At 44.6% G+C, this 20,842-nt stretch overlaps 1 protein-coding gene and 1 non-coding gene across 4 annotated transcripts in view; one reads left to right on the forward strand and one right to left on the reverse strand.

Moving 5' to 3' along the window:
* The window catches only part of PHF20 (PHD finger protein 20), a 186,820-nt gene that overhangs the window by 155,825 nt on the left and 10,153 nt on the right, over positions 1–20,842 (forward strand). For all 3 annotated transcript variants that reach the window (XM_015149104.3, XM_077951704.1, XM_077951705.1), the window contains 4 exons: positions 2,619–2,718; positions 6,184–6,379; positions 13,983–14,394; positions 16,123–16,306. In XM_015149104.3, coding sequence (XP_015004590.1) covers positions 2,619–2,718; positions 6,184–6,379; positions 13,983–14,394; positions 16,123–16,306 — 892 coding nt within the window. The remainder of the gene's footprint in view (positions 1–2,618; positions 2,719–6,183; positions 6,380–13,982; positions 14,395–16,122; positions 16,307–20,842) is intronic.
* On the reverse strand, positions 3,455–3,560 carry LOC114670732 (U6 spliceosomal RNA). Its single transcript, XR_003720422.1, has one exon. It is a non-coding gene; the product is annotated as a U6 spliceosomal RNA (small nuclear RNA).

A 20,842-nucleotide genomic window follows, 5' to 3' on the forward strand; every position in this document is an offset into this window, starting at 1 on the left:
CAGGGTAACCTCAGGTGACCAACTCCTGACTTCAAGAGATCCTCCCGCTTTGGCCTCCCAAAGTGCGGGGATTATAGGCAAGAGCCACTGCACCTGGCCCTTTTTTTTTTTTAAGTTATATAAATATTTGATCCACCTGCAATTTTGCCAGGTAATTAGTGAGAACTATGGCTCCCCATTGTACTAATACCATACCTCACTGTTTGAAATACCACCTTTATTTACTTCCTTTTCTAAATGTATTTGAATCTTTTTTTGGTTCTCTCTTCCATCGATTAATCTGTCTGTATATTTGCTCATACAATTCTATTTTAACTATTGTACCTTTATAATATTTTTAAAATATCTGGTATGGCTAGTGTCTCCTTATTGCTCTTTTTTCTAGTTCCAAAACTATTAATTTATTATTTTATTGAGACTTTTTTTTTTTTGAGATGGAGCCTCGCTCTGTCACCCAGGCTGGAGTGTAGTAGCGTGATCTCAGCTCACTGCAACCTCCACCTCCCAGATTCAAGAGATTTTGAACCTGCCTCAGCCTCCCAAGTAGCTGGGATTACAGGCGCCTGCCACCATGCCTCCCTAATTTTTGTATTTTTAGTGGAGATGGGGTTTCAAAAATGTTGGCCAGGCTGGTCTTGAACTTCTGACCTCAAGTGATCCACCCGCCTCGGCCTCCCAAAGTGCTGGGATTACAGGCATGAGCCACTGCGCCTGGCCAGGACTACATTCTTTTTATAAATTAACCCAAGGATAATTGATATCCATATGTTAACTCTTGCTGTCCAGGAACAGGGTGCACTGTACCATTGACTTACGTCTCTGTGTTCTTCAAATAGTATTTATGTTTTTTTGTTTTTTAGAGAGGGCTTACATGCTTATGGTTATTCTTAGGTATTTTATCTTTTAGTTTGTTTATTATTCTCATTCATTTCTTAATTTAAAGGAATAATGTGTTTTAGTTATATGCACATGAAAAAGGTTATCATTGGCCAGGTGCGGTGGCTCACACCTATAATCCCAGCAATTTGGGAGGCTGAGGCAGGCGAATCATGAGGTGAGATCGAGAACATCCTGGCTAACACAGTAAAACCCCATGTCTACTAAAAATACAAAAAATTAGCCGGGCGTGGTGGCATGCACCTATAGTCCTAGCCACTCAGGAGGCTGAGGTGGGAGAATGGCTTGAACCTGGGAGGCAGAGGTTGCAGTGAGCCAAGATTGTCCCACTGCACTCCAGCTTGGGTGACAGAGGGAGACTCCATCTCAAAAAAAAAAAGTTATCATTTTGAAACTGAACTGTATTTGATTCATTTTTGGTGAATCTTGGTTTTCAAAACACAAAATCATTGGTGAGATAGACTTTCATTTTTAATTGTTAGTTTGTTTTCTGCTACTGACCGCCTTTTTGTCACTTTACATTTCTTCTCTGAGCCTTAGTTTCCTCATCTGTAAATTGAAGAATCTAAAACAGATATCTAAAGCCTGTCTTCCCGCTCTGCCCACGTTGATTCTGATGTGATTAACTTCCTAGAGACCTTACATCTGCTCAGGGAAGCCCTCTTGATGCTAGGACCTAGGTGACTGCCAGTGGTTGAGGACCATCTTGAGCTCTGGATTTCTAGTCCAGAAATCCAGAATCTAGTCTGGATTTCTAGTGGCCAGGCTGGTGGGCCACCATCAAGGTCATGTCAGGAAGCTCACTGTCCACCTTCTAGGGCTAATTTGTTTGGTTGGGTAGTTAAAGGTTTAGGGTCCTGGTTTGGAATTGCTTGAAGTGCCCTGGTATCTCCTCAGGAGTTCGCCTTTCCTTTTCATTCCCTCCTCTGGACCCTTAGCTCTCAGACCTATCCTCAGGCTGTCCATATGTCTCCCAGTGCCACCCTCATTGTGAACTCCTTCCTTTCCCTCTCTGCCTTCTGGCCCTCTCCCCCATCCCCTCAATACTCAAGGAAGGAAGTGGAGCCTTGGGTTGAAAGAATTGGCTTAGCAACAAGCCAGGTTTATGTTCTCATCCACCTTTGCCTTTCGATAGCTGTGTGATCTTTGGTAAGGTTTAGAGAGAATAAATGCAAAGTACCAACCCATGATTACTCCAGCAGGGGTCTTGGGGAATTGGCTTGCTCATTAGTGGTTAATAGTATTAATAGTAGCTTATTACATAAACCTGTGTGCTGGGCTCTATAATAGGAGCGTTTATAAATGACCCATTGAATCTTCACAAACAGCCCTAGGAGGAGGGTAGGAATTATGTATCCCATTTTGCAGATGGGGAAAATAAAGCCCAGGAGAACTGACCTATGCAAAGTCACACAGCTAATGAGTGTCTGGGCCATAATTCCAACTCAGCTTTAAGATGTCACTCATGGGACTGAGGAACTGAATTTTTAACTTACCATGTTAATTTCAATGTAGAGCCACATGTGGCTAGTGGCTACCATATTGGACAGTGCAGTTCCAGATGTGTGGCAGCAGCTCAGTTCCACGTTAGTCAGGAGGGAGTGCTCCTTCCTCCCCTCTCCTTCTATCCTCCCACGCCCCTCCCCTCAGCAGGTGGGTCTTACTTTTGGATGGAGAACACCTTCTGAGTTTAATTTTTGTTGCTTCTTTAATTCTAACAGTGTGAAGAGTGCCAGTGCTGGCAGCATGGGGTCTGCATGGGATTACTGGAAGAAAATGTGCCCGAGAAATACACCTGTTATGTTTGCCAAGACCCTCCAGGTAGAGATTTCTGGAGTCAGGGATATAACAGTATGTAGCCTTTTCCTTGGCACAGCTGGCTGTGTATGACACATTTTAAATGTCTGTGGTCTTGAGACTCATTTCTTCAGCATCGGCTAGACTCCAACTCCTCCTCGCCTCTGTTGCTATCCCGCCTGGTGGCCAGCTGTCCTGAACGTAGCAATAAGAGCACATGTGTGAAGGGGCCCACCTAGTGGAAGGCCTGGCCTTGAGCTAGAACTATTCCTTTTCTTTAATTATGGTTTTGAAAAAATGCATGAGGTCGGGCGCAGTGGCTCATGCCTGTAATCCCAGCACTTTGGGAGGCTAAGGCTTGTGGATCAACTGAGATCAGGAGTTCGAGACCAGCCTGGCCAATGTGGTAAAACTCCGTCTCTACTAAAAATACAAAAATTAGCTGGGCATGGTGACAGGTGCCTGTAATCCCAGCTACTTGGGAGGCTGAGGCAGGAGAATCGCTTGAACCCAGGAGGTGGAGGTTGCAGTGAGCCGAGATTGTGCCATTGCACTCCAGCCTGGGTGACAAGAATGAAACTTTGTCTCAAAAAAACAAACAAACAAACAAACAAACAAAAAAAAAACAAAACAAAAAAACATGAGATCTACCCTCAACAAATTTTTAAGTGTACAATACAGTATTGTTGTTAATAACTGTAAGTACAATGTTGTACAGCAGATCTCTAGAACTTTCATCCTGTGTGATTGAAGCTCTGTAAAAAAATGTAGAAATTTCCCAAGTTTGAGTGTCATCCTTGTGTAGGGGCCATGCTAATCTTCTCTTTATTGTTCCTGTTTCAGTGTATGTGCTGCTGAAGTGGCACCTTTTCCTTTTCTTGAGGACTCATGAGGATGGGCATATGGGCTCTGTCTTTGGCTTTTGGGGGCTGTTGGAGGGTTAGAAACCTGCCTCTGCCCCCCGTGGCAACATCTGCCCTTCATCACATCACTGCCATCTTGAAGGGAGAAATGCCCTTGAGGGGAAGGAGGAAGGCATGGTTGGGTAGAGCCTGTTGCCACCCTGAGCAGTGACTTAATTACTTAGCAGGATCAGTTAGTTCCATGGCTATAGGGGTCACCTGTGACTCTTGGTTGCTCCTTTCTAGAAGGAATGGATTGTAAATATGCAGTTCATTGTCTTAGTTTCCATGGGATGGTGACATTGTCTCCCATTACCACTTGTAAGGTTCTCCCTCAGCTCTAGTCCCCTGATTCCTTTAGAGCTAGACAATGCTTGAGAGCCTCTGCTTCCGCTACTCCTTTCTGTCTGATGAGGTGGGCCTGGTTCTCCTACACCCAGTTTTGCTTAGGAGGAAGAAATTGATCCTTGAGGATACAGTTGACTTTCCTCATAAAGCAAATTGGAATTAGAACTGGTTTGCAGAGCCAGGTCTCTTGATTTTGTTGGTTGTCTAGGGAGGGACTGGCCACCAGTTCATTTAACAGCAAGCAGGTCCCCTCTGGGCCTGAAGTCCTCTGTTGTGACACTGTCTCTTTGTACTAAATAAGTCCATAGACCTAGAAGCATCTGCCTCCACTTGTCCCTTTATCCGAAGGAAATAATGTAGTCAGAAGATTTGACAGGTGAACAAACACGAATCCAGAAGGGACATGACTGGCCCAAGATCACACCACCAGCCGATGCCAGACAGGCGATGAGAACCAGTTGTCTCATATCTTTGTCTTGTAAAACAGGTAGTGCAGCTCTGAATCCTGCTGCTCTAGGCACCGCCTGCAGCAGCTGCCTCTGAGCTTCCCCCATATAATCCTGAAGGCTCCTTAGCATACCTTTTAAAAATCTTTTTTTCCCTACCGTGTCTTTCTCTACTTTTCCTTCTTTAGAAGTCACACACACCCTCTTCATCAAATCCTGTGCACTCACTGAACTTCTGTGACTTTAATCACCAAGACTGTGAATAGACTCTTCCTTGAACTGAGCACAGCATGTCTGCCACAGGGTCTACATGTATAGACTGACTCTGCAGTGGGTTGGACCAAAAATTTAACAGATTCAATTTTTAAAGGCTACTTAAAAATATTTTTAACAGAATCAAGGTGTATCCCTACCATGTATATTAGTAAAGCCAGAAGTAGCTCAAAGACCTTAATAGGAATCACCTGGGTTTTTCAGGTTTGTATAGATATTGACAGTTTACAACAGTCTGGTTGAAAGCTTTTCCCTGGGACTTTGGAGCAGGTCATGTTGATAAGTCACATGTGCTTATGTTTTCAGTCCTTCCTAAGGAGTCCTGTAACAATAGGATGGCTAAAGCCATCCAGTTCCTATGTTGTTCTAATGAATGGGTAACAGGTGCAGAGAAGGGAAGGGGCCTGATCATCTGTTGAGTTAGGTGGTAGATGGTACATTTGCAGGGGGCCTCGAGGCATCTTTCCATTGATTTGATAAGTTCATTCAAGATGCCTTTTGCCAGGCACTGGGGATACAACCATGAACAAGATCGTTCCTACTCTTTTGGCTCTTAGCCGGGTTGGGAGCCAGAAACAGAAGTTAAAACAAGTTCAGTAAACAAGACTGTGTAAGGTAGTGATGAATGCCATGATGGGAAAATTGATAAGATGACTGTGAGGCACAGAGGATGCTCTCAATTTTGGGAAGTAGCAGAAGGCCGCACTCCTGGGCAACATGGCAACACCCCATCAAGAAAAAAAAAAAAAGAGAGAGAGAAAGAGAGAAAGAAAGATTAGCCAGGCATGGTGGTGCACACCTGTAGTCCCAAATACTTGGGAGGCTGAGGTGGGAAGATCACCTGAGCCCAGGGAGGTTGAAGCTGCAGTGAGCCATGATCATGCCTAACTTAACTGTAGCCTGGACAACAGAGTGAGACCCTGTCAACAAAAAAGGAAAAAAAAAAAAGCCTTCCTGAGGAGGTGGTAAGGAGCCAACCCTGCAAAGGCTTGGGGAATAGTGCTGCAGACAGAAGGGATGCACAAGTGAAGGTCTTGAGGCTGCAAAGAGTTTGATGTGTTTCAGAAACTGAAACGAGGCCAGTGTAAGGGTATGGAGGGGAAGGCAGGAAGGAACTGGGTCCTGTGGGCCTCAGTAAGCCAGAGTTAGAGAGTTAGGGCTTTGGGTATTCTCCTTTGAGCAGTAGGAGGCAATGGAAGGTTTTAAGAGTAGGAGGCAATGGAAGGTTTTAAGAGAATATTATGATTTAAATTTAGAGATAATCCAGGTGCCCAGCTCACCTCTGGCCAGTTCCAGGAAATCAGGAAGTACATGCCTTATTCACTACCTTGTCCCCACTACCTAATAGAGAGCCCAGCATATTGTAGGTGCCAAGAAAAGGTACACTGGATGAATCAATGAACAAAATAAATATACTAATCTATTCTTCCAGTAGTTTGTACGGTAATTGTATGATAGTGATGAAACGGCCTGGGTTTCCTTCAGGCCATGTTTTAACCCTCTTGTTGTCACTGCTGTAGGTCAGAGGCCTGGCTTCAAGTACTGGTATGACAAGGAGTGGCTGAGCAGGGGACATATGCATGGCCTGGCATTTCTAGAAGAGAACTACTCCCATCAGAATGCCAAGAAGATCGTGGCTACCCACCAGCTTCTTGGTGATGTGCAGAGAGTGATTGAGGTTCTGCATGGCCTGCAGCTCAAGATGAGCATCTTGCAGTAAGTGTGGCACCTGCAGTGTTGGGAGCAGTCTGGTTTGGCATGGTCTGGGGGCTGGGTCAATCTGTGAAATTGGAAAGCTACCAAAGCAATCAAATCATAAAACTGACTTTGAGACATTTACTAAAAATTACCAATTATGCGATAAACATTCTTAAAAAAAAAAACTTTATTGAGTAGTATCTTACATATAATTAAGTTCATCCATTTTAAGAATTCATTGAATTTTGACATTGTATGCAGCCATGAAGCCACCACCAGAATCAAGACATGGTGTGTGTATTTTGATTTGTTTTTTGTTTTGGTGTACAGTTCTGAGTTTTTGTTTTTGTTTTTGTTTTTTTAAATGGAGTCTTGCTCTGTCACCCACACTGGAATGCAGTGGCAAAATCTCAGCTCACTGCAGCCTCCACCTCCTGGGTTCAAGCGATTCTCCCACTTCAGCCTCCTGAGTAGTTGAGACTACAGGCACCTGCCACCACGCCTGGCTAGTTTTTTGTATTTTCTGTAGAGATGGGGTTTTACCATGTTGGCCAGGCTGGTCTTGAACTCCTGACCTCAAGTGATCCACCCACCTCGGGCTCCCAAAGTGCTGGGATTACAGGCATGAGCCACTGCACCTGGCTGAGTTATTTTGTTTTTAATTGCTGCAAGATATACATAATATAAAATTTACCATCTTAACCTTTTTCTTTTTTTTGAGACAGTGTCTTGCTCTGTTGCCCAGGCTGGAGTGCAGTGGTGCGATCTCGGCTCACTGCAACTTCCGCCTCCCAGATTCAAGTGATTCTCCTGTCTCAGCCTCCTGAGTAACTGGAACTACAGGTGCACACCACCACACCCGGCTAATTTTTGTATTTTTAGTAGAGACAGGGTTTCACCATGTTGGCCAGGCTGGTCTTGAACTCCTGACCTCAGGTGATCCGCCCACCTCGGTCTCCCAAAGTTCTGGGATTCTAGGTGTGAGCCACTGCACCCAGCCCCATGTTAACCATTTTTCAGTGTACAGTTGCACAGTTGTCATTCACGTTGCTTTACAACCAGTCTCTAAAACCCTTGTGAAATTGAAGTTCTATACCCTTTAGCAACAGCTGTCCATTTCCCTTTCCCCAAAGCCCCTGGCAGCCACTATCCTACTTTCTGCCTCTCTGAATTTGACTTCTCTAGAGACCTCATGTAAGTGGAGTCATATAGTGTTTGTCTTTTTGTGACTAGCTTATTTCACTTAGAATAATGTCCTCAAAGTTCTTCCATGTTATAGCATATGTAAGAATTTCTTCCTAATAACTCATTTTATGTGTATGCCATATTTTGTTTATCCCTTTCATGCTAAATATTCCTTTTCTTTTTTTAATGACATGGGGTCTTGCTTTATTTCCCAGACTGGAGTGCAGTGGCTACTCACAGTTGCGATCATCTGCAGCCTCAAACTCCTGGGCTCAAGCAACTCAGCTCATTCTTTTTTTTTTTTTCTTTTTTTTCTGAGACAGAGCCTTGCTCTGTCACCCAGGCTGGAGTGCAGTGGCGTGATCTTGGCTCACTGCAACCTCCACCTCCCGGGTTCAAGCGATTCTCCCACCTCAGCCTCCTGGGTAGCTGAGATTACAAGTGCCTGCCACCATGCCCAGCTAATTTTTGTATTTTAAGTAGAGACAGGGTTTCACCATGTTGGCCAGGTGACCTCAAGTGATCTGCCCATCTTGGCCTCTCTAAGTGCTGAGATTACAGGCATGAGCCACCGTGCCCAGGCTTGCCTCAGCTCATTCTAAACGTTCTTGATTGGTAAAGAAGGTAAAATTGAAAAAGCCGCTAGAACAGATATTGTTGGCAGGCCTGTTCTCTAGCACAATGGTTGCTCAGTAAAAATGTCTCTTGGTGGTTTGCTGATACAGAAAAGCTTTAAACCTTTGAAGCTGGCCTTTTGGCTTTTAGTGGCCAGAGAATGAAATTTAGTGTGAATTTCCTCCTGTGGTTGCATTCTATATGTCAGATGACCCAATTTCATGTAAGCTGTGATAAACACATGTGGCTTTTATTGGGGTCTGTTGGCTTTTTGTTGTTGTTGTTGTTGAGACAGAGTCTCACTCAGTCACCCAGGTTGGAATGCAGTGGCATGATCTTGGCTCACTACTACCTCCACCTCCTGGGTTCAAGCGATTCTTCTGCCTCAAACTCCCAAGTAGCTGGGATTACAGGCACATGCCACCACGCCTGGCTAATTTTTGTATTTTTAGTAGAGATGGGGTTTCACCATGTTGGCCAGGCTGGTCCTGAACTCCTGGCCTCAAGTGATCCGCCCACCTCAGCCTCCCAAAGTACTGGGATTACAGGCGTGAGCCACTGCGTCTGGCCGGTCTCTTGGCTTTTATAACCTACCCTACTTTACCCCATACAGCAACAGGGCCTTGAGTGGGGTAGTGCCTCTTCCATGGTTTCCATGGGTAGAGCCTGGACTAGAATTCAAATCCAGGCTCTGTCAGGTACTTTTCTAACTGTCTCTCTATGTGATACTGCATGACCTTGTGAGCTTTCTTTTGGTTTTAGTATAGTCTGTGTCAGGGACTGCTTTTATTTAAGTTGTAAACAGTGACAGACTAGGGCCATGAGTGAGTTAAGACTTGATAGGCCACTCCTGGATAGGATTTCCTTTGTGCTGGTTAGTCCTAGAGGAGGCCTGGTGTCAGGCAGAGTGGAGCATCAGGGCCCTGAGATGGCGAGATGGGAATCTGCTTCCTCTTGTGCTCTCTGGCACACAGAGTCCTGGCTTCAAGATCTGAGTGACAAAGGTGGTAGAGGAGGGAACGTTCAACAAGGGTCTGCGTTGGTTTGGGTAAAAGCTGAGCTGCTATAACAAGGACCCCCCAAATAGAGGCTCAAACGAAACAAGTTTCTTTCTCATATAAATGAATGGTTCAAGGCTAGGCAGGGATCTAGGCTAGGTAAGTGGCCTTTCTCCAGGATTCCATCTGTGGGGTTGGGAACTTTGTTTCCTTCTGTCTTATGGCTCCAGCATTCTCTTAGGGTTCCCCTTATCTGTATGGTCTTAGGTTCCTTTTGTCTTATTGTTCTGGTATTCTCTTGGGATTACCCCCATTTGCATGGTTGAAGCAGTTTCACCTGCACCTCAGCCTGCCACAGTCCCCAGGAGGGGGAAAAGAGAAAAAGAAGAGGGAGGGCAAATAGTTTCTTGGACAGGCCTAATGGCAGGGCAGGTTAGGCAGGTGGCCACAGGCCTGCTTATACTTAGGAGTAGGGGTGGGGGTGGGGATAAAAGGAGAAGGAGAAGTTGGATGCTGGGGCAATTAGCAGTTGCTGTGACAGAATCTGTTGAGGTGAACTGAATCAAATGACAGCCCTAGATAGGATGTCAGAGACTAGCTATTTCCTCACATTTCATAAAATAGGAAAACTTAACCCCATATAAACCAAATGAGTTTGTTTTTAATGAGATGGCAGCAATTAAATGAAGTAGGTGGATGGTGGTCCACATGAGTGCCTGGGAAACCTTGGGCTACTCCTGATTGTAAACTTTGCTATATTTCTTTTTTTAAATGTGGTTTTAAAAATAATTAATTAATTAATTTATTTATTTATTTTTCTTGAGATGGAGTCTCGCTCTGTCGCCCAGGCTGGAGTGCAGTGGCCGGATCTCCGCTCACTGCAAGCTCTGCCTCCCGGGTTTATGCCATTCTCCTGCCTTAGCCTCCCGAGTAGCTGGGACTACAGGCACCCGCCACCTCGCCCAGCTAGTTTTTTGTATTTTTTAGTAGAGACGGGGTTTCACCGTGTTAGCCAGGATGGTCTCGATCTCCTGACCTCGTGATCCGCCTGTCTCGGCCTCCCAAAGTGCTGGGATTACAGGCTTGAGCCACCGTGCCCAGCCCTTTTTTTTTTTTTTTTTTTTAAGAGATGGGGTCTTGCTGTGTTGCCCAGGCTGGTCAAGTGATCTACCTGCCTTGCCCTCCCAACGTGCTGGGGTTATAGGTGTGAGCCACTGTGTCTGGCTCATATTTCTTTTATTTTTATTATTTTCTTTTCAACAGTCTTAATAGGGCCGAACTTTTTAAAAATAATAGTTGTTATCCTCCCACCTCAGCTTCCTGAGTAGCTGGGCCTACAGGCGCCTGCATTTCTTTTCATTTGAGGGTTCTGTCAGATGCTGTTCTCTTTTTTCCTTACTGAAATGTCAGTGTTCCTGGCCTTGGCCCATATTCTGGAGGCTTGCCCCTTCTTTTTTTGTTTTTGAGACAAGGATCTCACTCTGTCACCCAGGCTGGAGTTCAGTGGTACAATCTCAGCTCACTGAAACTTCTGCCTCCCTAGTTCAAGTGATTCTTATGCCTCAGCCTCTCCAGTAGCTGGGATTATAGGCATGTACCACCGCGCCTGGCTAGTTTTCATATTTTTAGTAGAGACTGGGTTTTGCCATGTTGCCCAGGCTGGTCTCGAACTCCTGGGCTCAAGTGCTTTGCCTGCCTCAGCCTCCTAAAGCGCTGGGATTACATGTGTGAGCCACTGCGCCCAGCCCCTTGTCCCTTCTGAATCCTTATCTAGATCCTCCATCTTTATAGAAATGACTTTGTTTGTAGTAGAATTAAATCTGTCTTCTAGCAATTCAGAAGAGGGCATAGGAAGATCTTGGTACTTATTATGAATGGAGAAAAGATCCTGGGAAAGGGGAAGGTGGCCCCAGTGTGTCTCTGTATTCATGGATGGTCTCCGTTGTCACGGGCTCTGGGCTTTTATTCTCAGAAATATTGTTCCCCAGTGACCCGGTGAATTTATTTTCAAAGACAAACAATAAAACTGGGACTAACTTCAGAGCATCTGTCACCATAAAAAACATGGCCTGGATGGCTGTGCTTACCTTCTTCATGATTGACAGGGCTTGCAAGGAAATGGCAGGGTCATGCTTGTGAGGAGTAGCACCTTCAGATCCCAGCTGGAATGGTGAAAATTGTAGGTGGGAGGAAGCAAAGACTTTAATGGATTTTTTAATAAAGAGCAGGTCTGTACTCTGGCTCGTGTGTTCCATGTTAACAGGTAGTGGACATGAAAGTTAACGATGACTCCCATTTCCCCTGAGCAATTGTGATTTCAGTGGTATGTCTGGGTCCTGAGTAGGTTCCTGGGACAGGCTGATAACCTGTCTGGAGGTGTCCCAAACAATTGATGCCAATTGTTTCCCCCTCTTCCTCAGTGGCTAGCAGTGGTATGGGATTGCTGGAGTAGGAGAGCTGAGACGGGATAGTTGTAGGCCCTTGGGAGCAGAATTTTAGTTCTGTAACATGACTCTGTGCCTTCATGTATATGGCCACTTCCACTTTCACAGGAAGGTACAGGAAGGCATCCACAACATTTTATGTGCACATACATGGAAGCACAGCTTTCAATAGATGCTCACAGGAGTCTGTGGCCCTAAAAAGGGTAAGAATCCCTGTTCTTTTCTTCAATAACAAACTTTTTTCTTTGGAATGGTGAAAACAAAGTTTCAGAATAATTTTTAGAAGCTTTATCATTAATGGCCTATACATAAATGACAGTTGATTTTATTTTTGTAACCCCTGGGTAATCATTGTATTTTTGTAATTGAATGCCATTACATGTTGGGATCATTGTAACTGTTTATTAATAAGTTAAGCTTATTTTTAGTAAGTCACATTTGAAGAGCACTTTAGGCCACCATTAATTCACTTAATTGTTCTGAAACTCAGTGGTTGATCGTGTTGGCAAAAAGAGTCAAATTCTGTAAAATACTTGAAGAGATTTATTCTGAGCCAAATATGAGGACCTTGACTTGTGAGACAGCCTCAGGAGGTCCTGAGAACATGAGCCCAAGGTGGTCAGGCTACATACAGGCTACATACATTTTAGGGAGACATAAGACATCAATACATATAAGAAGTACATTGGTTGGGTCCAGAAAGGCAGGACAACTTGAGGGGTGGGTGGGCTTCCAGGTCATAGGTAGATTCAAAGATTTTCTGATTGGCAATTGATTGAAAGAGTTAAGTTATTATCTAAAGAGTTAAGTTATTATCTAAAGGCCTGTCGCCAGGCGCAGTGGCTCATGCCTTTGGGCTCCCAGAACTTTGGGAGACTGAGGTGGATGGATCACCTGAGGTCGGGAGTTCAAGACCAACATGGAGAAACCACATCCCTACTAAAAATACAAAATTAGTTGGGCATGGTGGTGCATGCCTGTAATCCCAGCTACTTGGGAGGCTGAGGCAGGAGAATTGCTTGAACCTGGAGGCAGAGGTTGCAGTGAGCTGAGATTGCACCATTGCACTCCAGCCTGGGCAACAAGAGCAAAACTCTGTCAAAAAAAAAGAAGAAAGAAAGAGAGAGAGATAGAAAAGGAAGGAAGGAAGGAAAAAGAAGAAAGAAAGAAAGAAGAAGGAAGGAAGAAAGAGAAAGTGAAGGAAGGGGAGGGAAGGGAGAAAGAGAAAAGGAAGGGAAGGAGGAAGAGAAAAGGAAGGGAAGGGAGGAAGAGAAAAGGAAGGAAAGAAAGGAAAAGGAAAGGAAGGAAGGAAGAGAAAAGAAAGGGAAGGAAGAGAAAAGGAAGGAAAGGAAGACAAAAGGAAGGAAAGGAAGGAAGAAAGAGAAAAGGAAAGAAGGAAGACAAAAGGAAGGAAAGGAAGAAGAAAGAGAAAAGGAAGGAAGGAAAGAAAGAAAGAGAAAGAAAGAAAAGGAAGGAAGGAAAGAAAGAAAACAAAAGAAAGAAAGGAAGGAAGAAAGGAGTGTCTGGGTTAAAATAAGGGGTCGTGGAGACCAGAGTTCTTACTATGTAGATGAAGCCTCCAGGTAGCAGGATTCAGAGAGAATAGATCGTAAATGTTTCTTATCAGACCTAAAAAGGTGCCAGACTCTTACTTAATTTTCTCCTGGAACAGGAAAAGACCTGGAAAGGAAAGGGGATTCTCTATAGAATGTAGATTTCCCCACAAGAGACAGTTTTGCAGGGCTAGTTCAAAATATGTCAAAGAAATATATTTTGGGGTAAAATACTTTGATTTATTGCAGTACCTGCTATCTGTTATGTTGATATCTTATTGCTACAAACAGTCTGTTTTGTCAGTCTTAGGGTCTCTGTTTTAATGTTAATGCTGGTCAGTTGTGCATGAATTCCAAAGGTAGAAGGCTTGTCTGACTCCCTTCCCATCGTGGCCTGAACTAGTTTTTCAGGTTAATGTTGGAATGCTCTTGGCTAAGAGGGGTCCATTCAAGTTGGTTGAGGGGCTTAGAATTTTATTTTTGGTTTACGATAGCAGACAGATCAGACAGATAATTAGCCCAGTTTCACAGAGGAGGAAGTAGGAATGAGGCTGGTTGAGTGAGTTGTCCCAGAGTTGAAATCCATTCAGGTCTTCTGAGTGAGAGTCCAGTCCCACTCACCGTGTGTGACCACAGTGGAAGCTCACTAAGGAGTGGTCTCCTAGGAGACCACAGATTCACATTCCCTCTTGTTTAGCAAATGGTAGTGTGTGGTCAGATGGCCTAGGTGGAGCTGCTCTCCCTACTGGGAGAGTATTTAGGAATTGGGAACCCCTGCAATGGTCCAGTTACTCCAAAACCCATGCCCTCTTTGTCCTCTCAACAGAAGCCGGGAGCATCCTGATCTGCCACTGTGGTGCCAGCCTTGGAAACAGCACTCAGGGGAGGGGAGATCTCAATTCAAAAACATCCCTGTCACTGACACCAGGAGCAAGGAGGAAGCCCCAAGCTATAGAACTTTGAACGGGGCAGTGGAGAAGCCCAGGCCCCTGGCCCTGCCCCTGCCGCGTTCTGTGGAGGAGTCCTATATCACCAGTGAGCACTGCTACCAGAAGCCCCGTGCCTACTACCCTGCCGTGGAGCAGAAGCTGGTGGTGGAGACGAGGGGCTCTGCCCTCGATGATGCGGTCAACCCCCTCCACGAGAACGGCGATGATTCCCTCTCCCCACGCCTGGGCTGGCCTCTAGACCAAGACAGGAGCAGGGGGGACAGTGACCCCAAACCCAGCTCCCCAAAGGTATGTGGCTGGCTTGTACTTGTTCTTCATTCATTGCGTGAGTGCTTGTAAGTTCTCCTCCTAGGTCTGAATGTTCTGTGGAAGATATTTATTAATAAAACTGTATTTAAATTTGCTTACCATAGATATTTTGGTAAGCAAATGGGTGCAAAGTCAGGAGAGCCCACTTAAGCCAAAGATCCTAGGTTCCAGGAAGCACCCACAAAATGGCATAGTCAAGAGTGGTGGGTCGTGGGGGCGTGGGTGCAGAGGAAGGGAGAGGTGGGAAGTAGCAAGGAGAATTGAGTTAGGAAAACTCATCTTTTCTTTAAGGCAGTTTGCATTATAATTTCACCTAGATGTTAATTCTTAGCATGAGCAAACAATGAGTCAAATGTTTTGTTAGGCAGAATTTTTTCAATCCAGTTGTATGATAGCTTTATTTTGACTTCTAACTTTGAAGCCCTGTGGTAGAAATGGTACACTTTGTCAAAATATTGCTGGTTTCATCAGTTTTCCCAAGAACCACTTTTGGTTTTTTTGTTATTCAAGTCACTCTCTTCTAGAACCCCCTTGTGTCACCTCATTGCCGGTGTTTTCATCTCTAACTGCTCACTAGGCTCATTGTGCCCTGTCCTCAGTTGTCAGTGAGGCTTTGTATGATTTGAGAGTTCCTCTGCCTCATCATCCTTACTTCCCAGACTTTCTCCTGCAGGTTGGTGTCAACAGCGTTAAATACATTGCTGCATGGTGCCAAGGGGATCCTAGATTACAGGCCCCTCAAGGGAGGGGATTGTACCTCATTCATCCTTGTGTCCTTGACTGTGTCTAAACAGTGTTGGGCAAGGTAGTAAGGACACAGTCTTGAGACAGACGCAGTTTCAGTTCTGGGCTCAGCCCTTTACTGTGATTCTGAGCGGGTTACTTCACCTTCCTGACCAGACCTGTTTTCTTGCCTGTAGAATGGGGCCAGTGAAGCCCCCTCAGTTACTGTGGAACGTATTTGTGAAAATCCCTCAGCACATTGTTTTGCACATAGTAAGTACTAAATAAATATTGGCTAGAATCTATTTCATTTCAAATGGATGAATGAAAGGTTGAGTTACTAAATCCTAGAAAAGGTTTGTGGTCCTATGGATCAGGCAGGTTTCCTAGAGGTATCTGGCACATAAAACAAAGTCAGAAATACTGGGCCGCAGCAAAGCAACCAGGGTTAACAGTCTCTTCCATTGATGGTAAGCTGACTGTAAGCTGACCTTGCTTTTATGTGCCTTACCCTATATCATCCTTGTGAACCTTCCAAATAGGTTTTACTACCCCCATCCTTCCACTGAGGGAGCAGAGGCTCAGGGACATGAAGTAGTCCATCCAGACTCGCACATTCAGCAGGAGATGGAGCTGAGACTTGAAACTCGTTGGTGTGACTCCCGTGTACTAACCCTCGTCTGCACTAGCCCTGCTCTAATCAGCTCTCAGGGCTCTGAAAGCCATTCTGTGAGGCTAGGACATTGGCCCAGTCAGTAGGAAGCAGCTGTGGGTCCCCGAGCTAGAGTGCTACCTTGAGGTCGTTGGAATTGGTACAGTGGGCAAGCTTCTGCCCAGTTCCGAAGTAGGAAATAGGAAAGGGAGGTAGGAATTTGGAGTATTGAAACTGCAGCTAGTATTTCAGATGGCTGCAAACGCTGGCTGGTTGAAAAATGGGCCAGGGGCTATCTCCATTCAGTAATTTCCATGCCATTGCATCCCCAGGTGAAAGAATATGTCTCCAAAAAGGCCCTACCAGAGGAAGCCCCTGCTCGGAAGCTGCTGGACAGAGGCGGAGAGGGGCTGCTGAGCTCCCAGCACCAGTGGCAGTTTAACCTGCTGACCCACGTGGAATCTCTTCAGGATGAAGTGACACACAGGATGGACTCCATTGAGAAGGAGCTGGATGGTAGGGCTCCCTCCTTGGCCACCTGTGCATTGGCATGCACTCTGAGCACCCCCAGACGAGCGGCTTTCTGAACCCCCCAATCTGAGTTTACAGGGACCACTGTACTCTTTGCTTCTCTTCTTTTCAGCCTCTCCCCACCTCCATTCTCCCCTCAGGATGGACAAGCCTTACTTTTAGTATTTATCAGGTGCGAGATCTGCATGATGTTGGGTCCTGCCTCGCTTGTCTGACTGACCCCTTCTGTGAAGTTGAGTATGCAGAGAGAGGGTAACTGGCAGTCCTGCTTGCAGGAAATGTGTGATCTAAGCGAATCTTTACAAACAAGTTCTGTGAGAAATTAAAATTTTGACTTGAGTTTTAGGGTATCTGAGGATTTAATCTGAAAAACCTCTTATTTCAATCTTTGATAAAATCTAAAATGAAGCTTTCTGCTCGTAAGCCAATAGAGATTTGAGAATTTGCCTGAGTCATTTGTGTAGCCCCAGGTATTCCTCCCAGATATTGGTGGTCACGGACAGGCCTGGAGGGTCAAACCTGTAATGATGAATATGATCAAGTTCAGTCTCTCTCCAGGAAGTTGACAGTTTGGGTTGTTGGAATATTCCCTAATTATTTGTTTTCATGTTAAAAATGGAGCCGAGTTAAGAAAGAAATGTTTGAGGATTCTGGGTACTGTCCGGCTATGATTTTTTACTGTAACTGGGAATATAAAACATACATGAAATAACTCAGAAGAAAATGCCATCTGTTATACAAGTGAGGGCCATGAGGTGTGGCCAGGACACATGTGGCTGATGCCATGCCAGGGGAGGAGAGTGCTAACAGGAGGGCTTCCTAAAACTGCTGAGACTGAAGTTGAGCTTTAAGGACAGTGATGGTGTTTCCTACTGGAGAGGACTCAGGGTAGATGATCTGGCTCGACTGGAAAAAGGGTTGCCCTGTTGGAGGACAGTGAGAGAGACAGCAAGACCTAGGGTGGGTGTGGTGGCTCACACCTATAATCTCAGTACTTTGGGAGGTCAAGGTGGGAGGATTGCCTCAGGCCAGCCTGGGCATCACAGTCTCTATAAAAAATAAAATTAAATTTACAAGAAAAAAACAAACAACCCCATCAAAAAGTGGGCAAAGGATATGAACAGACAGTTCTCAAAAGAAGACATTCATACAGCCAACAGACACATGAAAAAATGCTCATCATCACTGGCCATCAGAGAAATGCAAATCAAAACCACAATGAGATATACCATCTCACACCAGTTAGAATGGCAATCATTAAAAAGTCAGGAAACAACAGGTGCTGGAGAGGATGTGGAGAAATAGGAACACTTTTACACTGTTGGTGGGATTGTAAACTAGTTCAACCATTATGGAAAACAGTATGGCGATTCCTCAAGGATCTAGAACTAGAAGTACCATATGACCCAGCCATCCCATTACTGGGTATATACCCAAAGGATTATAAATCATGCTGCTATAAAGACACATGCACACGTATGTTTATTGCGGCACTATTCACAATAGCAAAGACTTGGAATCAACCCAAATGTCCATCAGTGACAGACTGGATTAAGAAAATGTGGCACATATACACCATGGAATACTGTGCAGCCATAAAAAAGGATGAGTTTGTGTCCTTTGTAGGGACATGGATGAAAACCATCATTCTCAGCAAACTATTGCAAGAACAGAAAACCAAAAACCGCATGTTCTCACTCATAGGTGGGAACTGAACAATGAGATCACTTGAACTCGGGAAGGGGAACATCACACACTGGGGCCTATCATAGGGAGGGGAGAGGCGGGAGGGATTGCACTGGGAGTTATACCTGATGTAAATGACAAGTTGATGGGTGCTGACGAGTTGATGGGTGCAGCATGCCAACATGGCACAAGTATACATATGTAACAAACCTGCACGTTATACACATGTACCCTAGAACTTAAAGTATAATAATAAAAAATAAATAAATAAATAAAATAAAATAAAATTAGCCAAGTGTAGGGGTGGAGTCCCAGCTACTTGGGAGGCTGAGGTGGGAGGACTGCTTGAGTCCAGGAGTTGGAGGCTGTAGTGAGCTGTGATTATGCCACTGTACTCCAGCCTGTGTAACACAGACCCTGTCTCTAAAAAAATAAACTAAAAAAGGGAATTGTAACTGATGCCACTGTCTGAAAAACATATTTAGAGAGCTGAAGGAGGATATAATGCTAGACAAAAAAGTGTAGCTCTTGAGAGAATAGCAGTAGGAGTGGCTCCGAGCCCCTGAAAATAGGATTATCACCATGGAAACAGGGTGAATGTTCGGTTGTTGCCACAGGGACCTTCTCTGAGGGGAGAAGTTAAAGTCTACTCACATCTTACCTCCTTAATCCTCTCTTCAGCCAGGTTTAGCCTCTCTAGCCCTGGACATGCCAAATGGGCAGTGTGGCAAAGATGGTAGGCCTGAATGCCCTTCTTTGGCCTCTTGTATGTCTCGCCGACTCAGAGTCACATATTCTGTACATTTCTAAGACTCTAGGCCCTGAGAGAGATACCAAGCATTAAAATAAATGATAAAGCTTAAAGATTTTATTTAGGTAAACAGACTTTTGAATAGTATTTAAGAGTAATCAGAATCCCTTTTTAGGGAATCAACTCTTTATTTAAACACCAAGATAAACTAAGCTTTCATAACTAAGTTTTTAAATAGGAATTTGGACGTAACATTCCTTTTTTAAAAAGCTGGCCTGCTTAGCCAGGTGTGGTGGTGCACAACTGTAATCCTAGCTACTCGGGAGGCTGAAGCAGGAGAATTACTTGAACCTAGGAGGCGGAGGTTGCAGTGAGCTGAGATCATATCACTGCACTCCAGACTGGGCAACAGAGCAAGACTCAGTCTAAAAAATAAAAAATTTTTAAAAATTTAAAAGCTGGCTTGGCGTAGTGGCTCACCCTTGTAATCCCAGTGCTTTGGGAGGCCAAGGCAAGAGGATCACTTGAGGCCAGGAGTTCAAGGTTACAGTGAGCTATGATCGTGTCACTGTACTCCAGCGTGGGTGACAGAGCAAGACCCCATTTCTTTAAAAAAAAAAAAAGCCTAGTAAGCTATTAAATGAAATGTATGTGTGTGTGTGTGTGTATATATATGCCATTGTTTTACAATTGGCCATTATTTAATTATTTATGTAGTTATGTGAACAGTACTTTATTTTGTAGCAGGACGAGTGGCAGACAAAACTCCTCAGACACCGAGTTAAAGAAGGAAGGGGTTTATTCGGCCGGGGGCATCGGCAAGACTTTTGTCTCAAGAGCCGAGCTCCCCGAGTGAGCAATTCCTGTCCCTTTTAAGGGCTCACAACTCTAAGGGGATCCATGTGAGAGGGTCATGATTGATTGAGCAAGCAGGGGGTACGTGACTGGGGGCTGCATGCATCGGTAATTAGATCGGAACAAAATAAGATAGGGATTTTCACAGTGCATTTCTATACAATGTCTGTAGCCTATAGATAACAGAACCAATTAGGTCGGGGTCGATCTTTAACTACTAGGCCCAGGGTGCGGCGCCAGGCTGTCTGCCTGTGGATTTCATTTCTGCCTTTTAGTTTTTACTTCTTCTTTCTTTGGAGGCAGAAATTGGGCATAAGACCATGTGAGGGATGGTCTCCTCCCTTATTCCCCCCTTTTGAGACTCTCACTCATTTTATTAGTGGGAGTTCTCACTTTCATTTTCCCTACCCATGTCTTCTTGCAAGACAGATCGATAGTGATTCATATAGCACACTTATACATTATGGTGAACTAAGGTAGCGATGAAACTTTTTATCATTCGAAGAAGTACAGGTAGCAAACAAGGGAGCAGTACGTAGGTTCCTATTACTATTATAACTCTTATTATAAGGGTTTTAAATCCTCCTAGTGCTGGGAGTCATTTTCTAAACATGGCCCTAGAATCAAATCTATGCCACACTTGCACGGGCACATGTGCCTGTTTTGTCATATCTCTAACCATGTCTTGAACTACTTGCCCTTGATTATCTACGTGTAGGCAGCAATTAGTAAGGTTAAATTTCCTACAGATCCCTCCTTCAGCTGCTAGCAAGTAGTCGAGAGCTAATCTATTTTGATAGATAGCATTTCTCATCTGAATTTCTTGCCAGGCCAGAATAGTCAAGGCTCTGCTGGTTTTATTAGTGATTATTTTTAAGACAGCTTGTAACCGTATGATTTGGTTGATCATGTAAATGGGGGTCCAGTATCCCCACAGTCCATCTTGTGCCTAAGTAGCAGGCCTATAATATTGTATGATTCTCTCAGGGGGCCATTTATCTTTTTTTTTTTTTTCCCAATTTCTTATAGCTATGCTTCTCTTTTCGCAGGAAGCATAGACAGGGAAGCCCAGGAGTTTGTCTGTTTTTATGGGCAGTAGGAAGAAAGATGGTTTAATAGTGCCAGTAACACAACTACCTGCCCACTGGTCAGGTAATTTGGCGTAAGCTCTATGCCCACATATCCAGTATAATCCAATGGGGACTGTCTAGTCCCCGTGGGACTCTGGG

The sequence above is a fragment of the Macaca mulatta genome, chromosome 10 (assembly GCF_049350105.2).
Source record: "Macaca mulatta isolate MMU2019108-1 chromosome 10, T2T-MMU8v2.0, whole genome shotgun sequence".
Lineage (NCBI taxonomy): Eukaryota > Metazoa > Chordata > Mammalia > Primates > Cercopithecidae > Macaca > Macaca mulatta.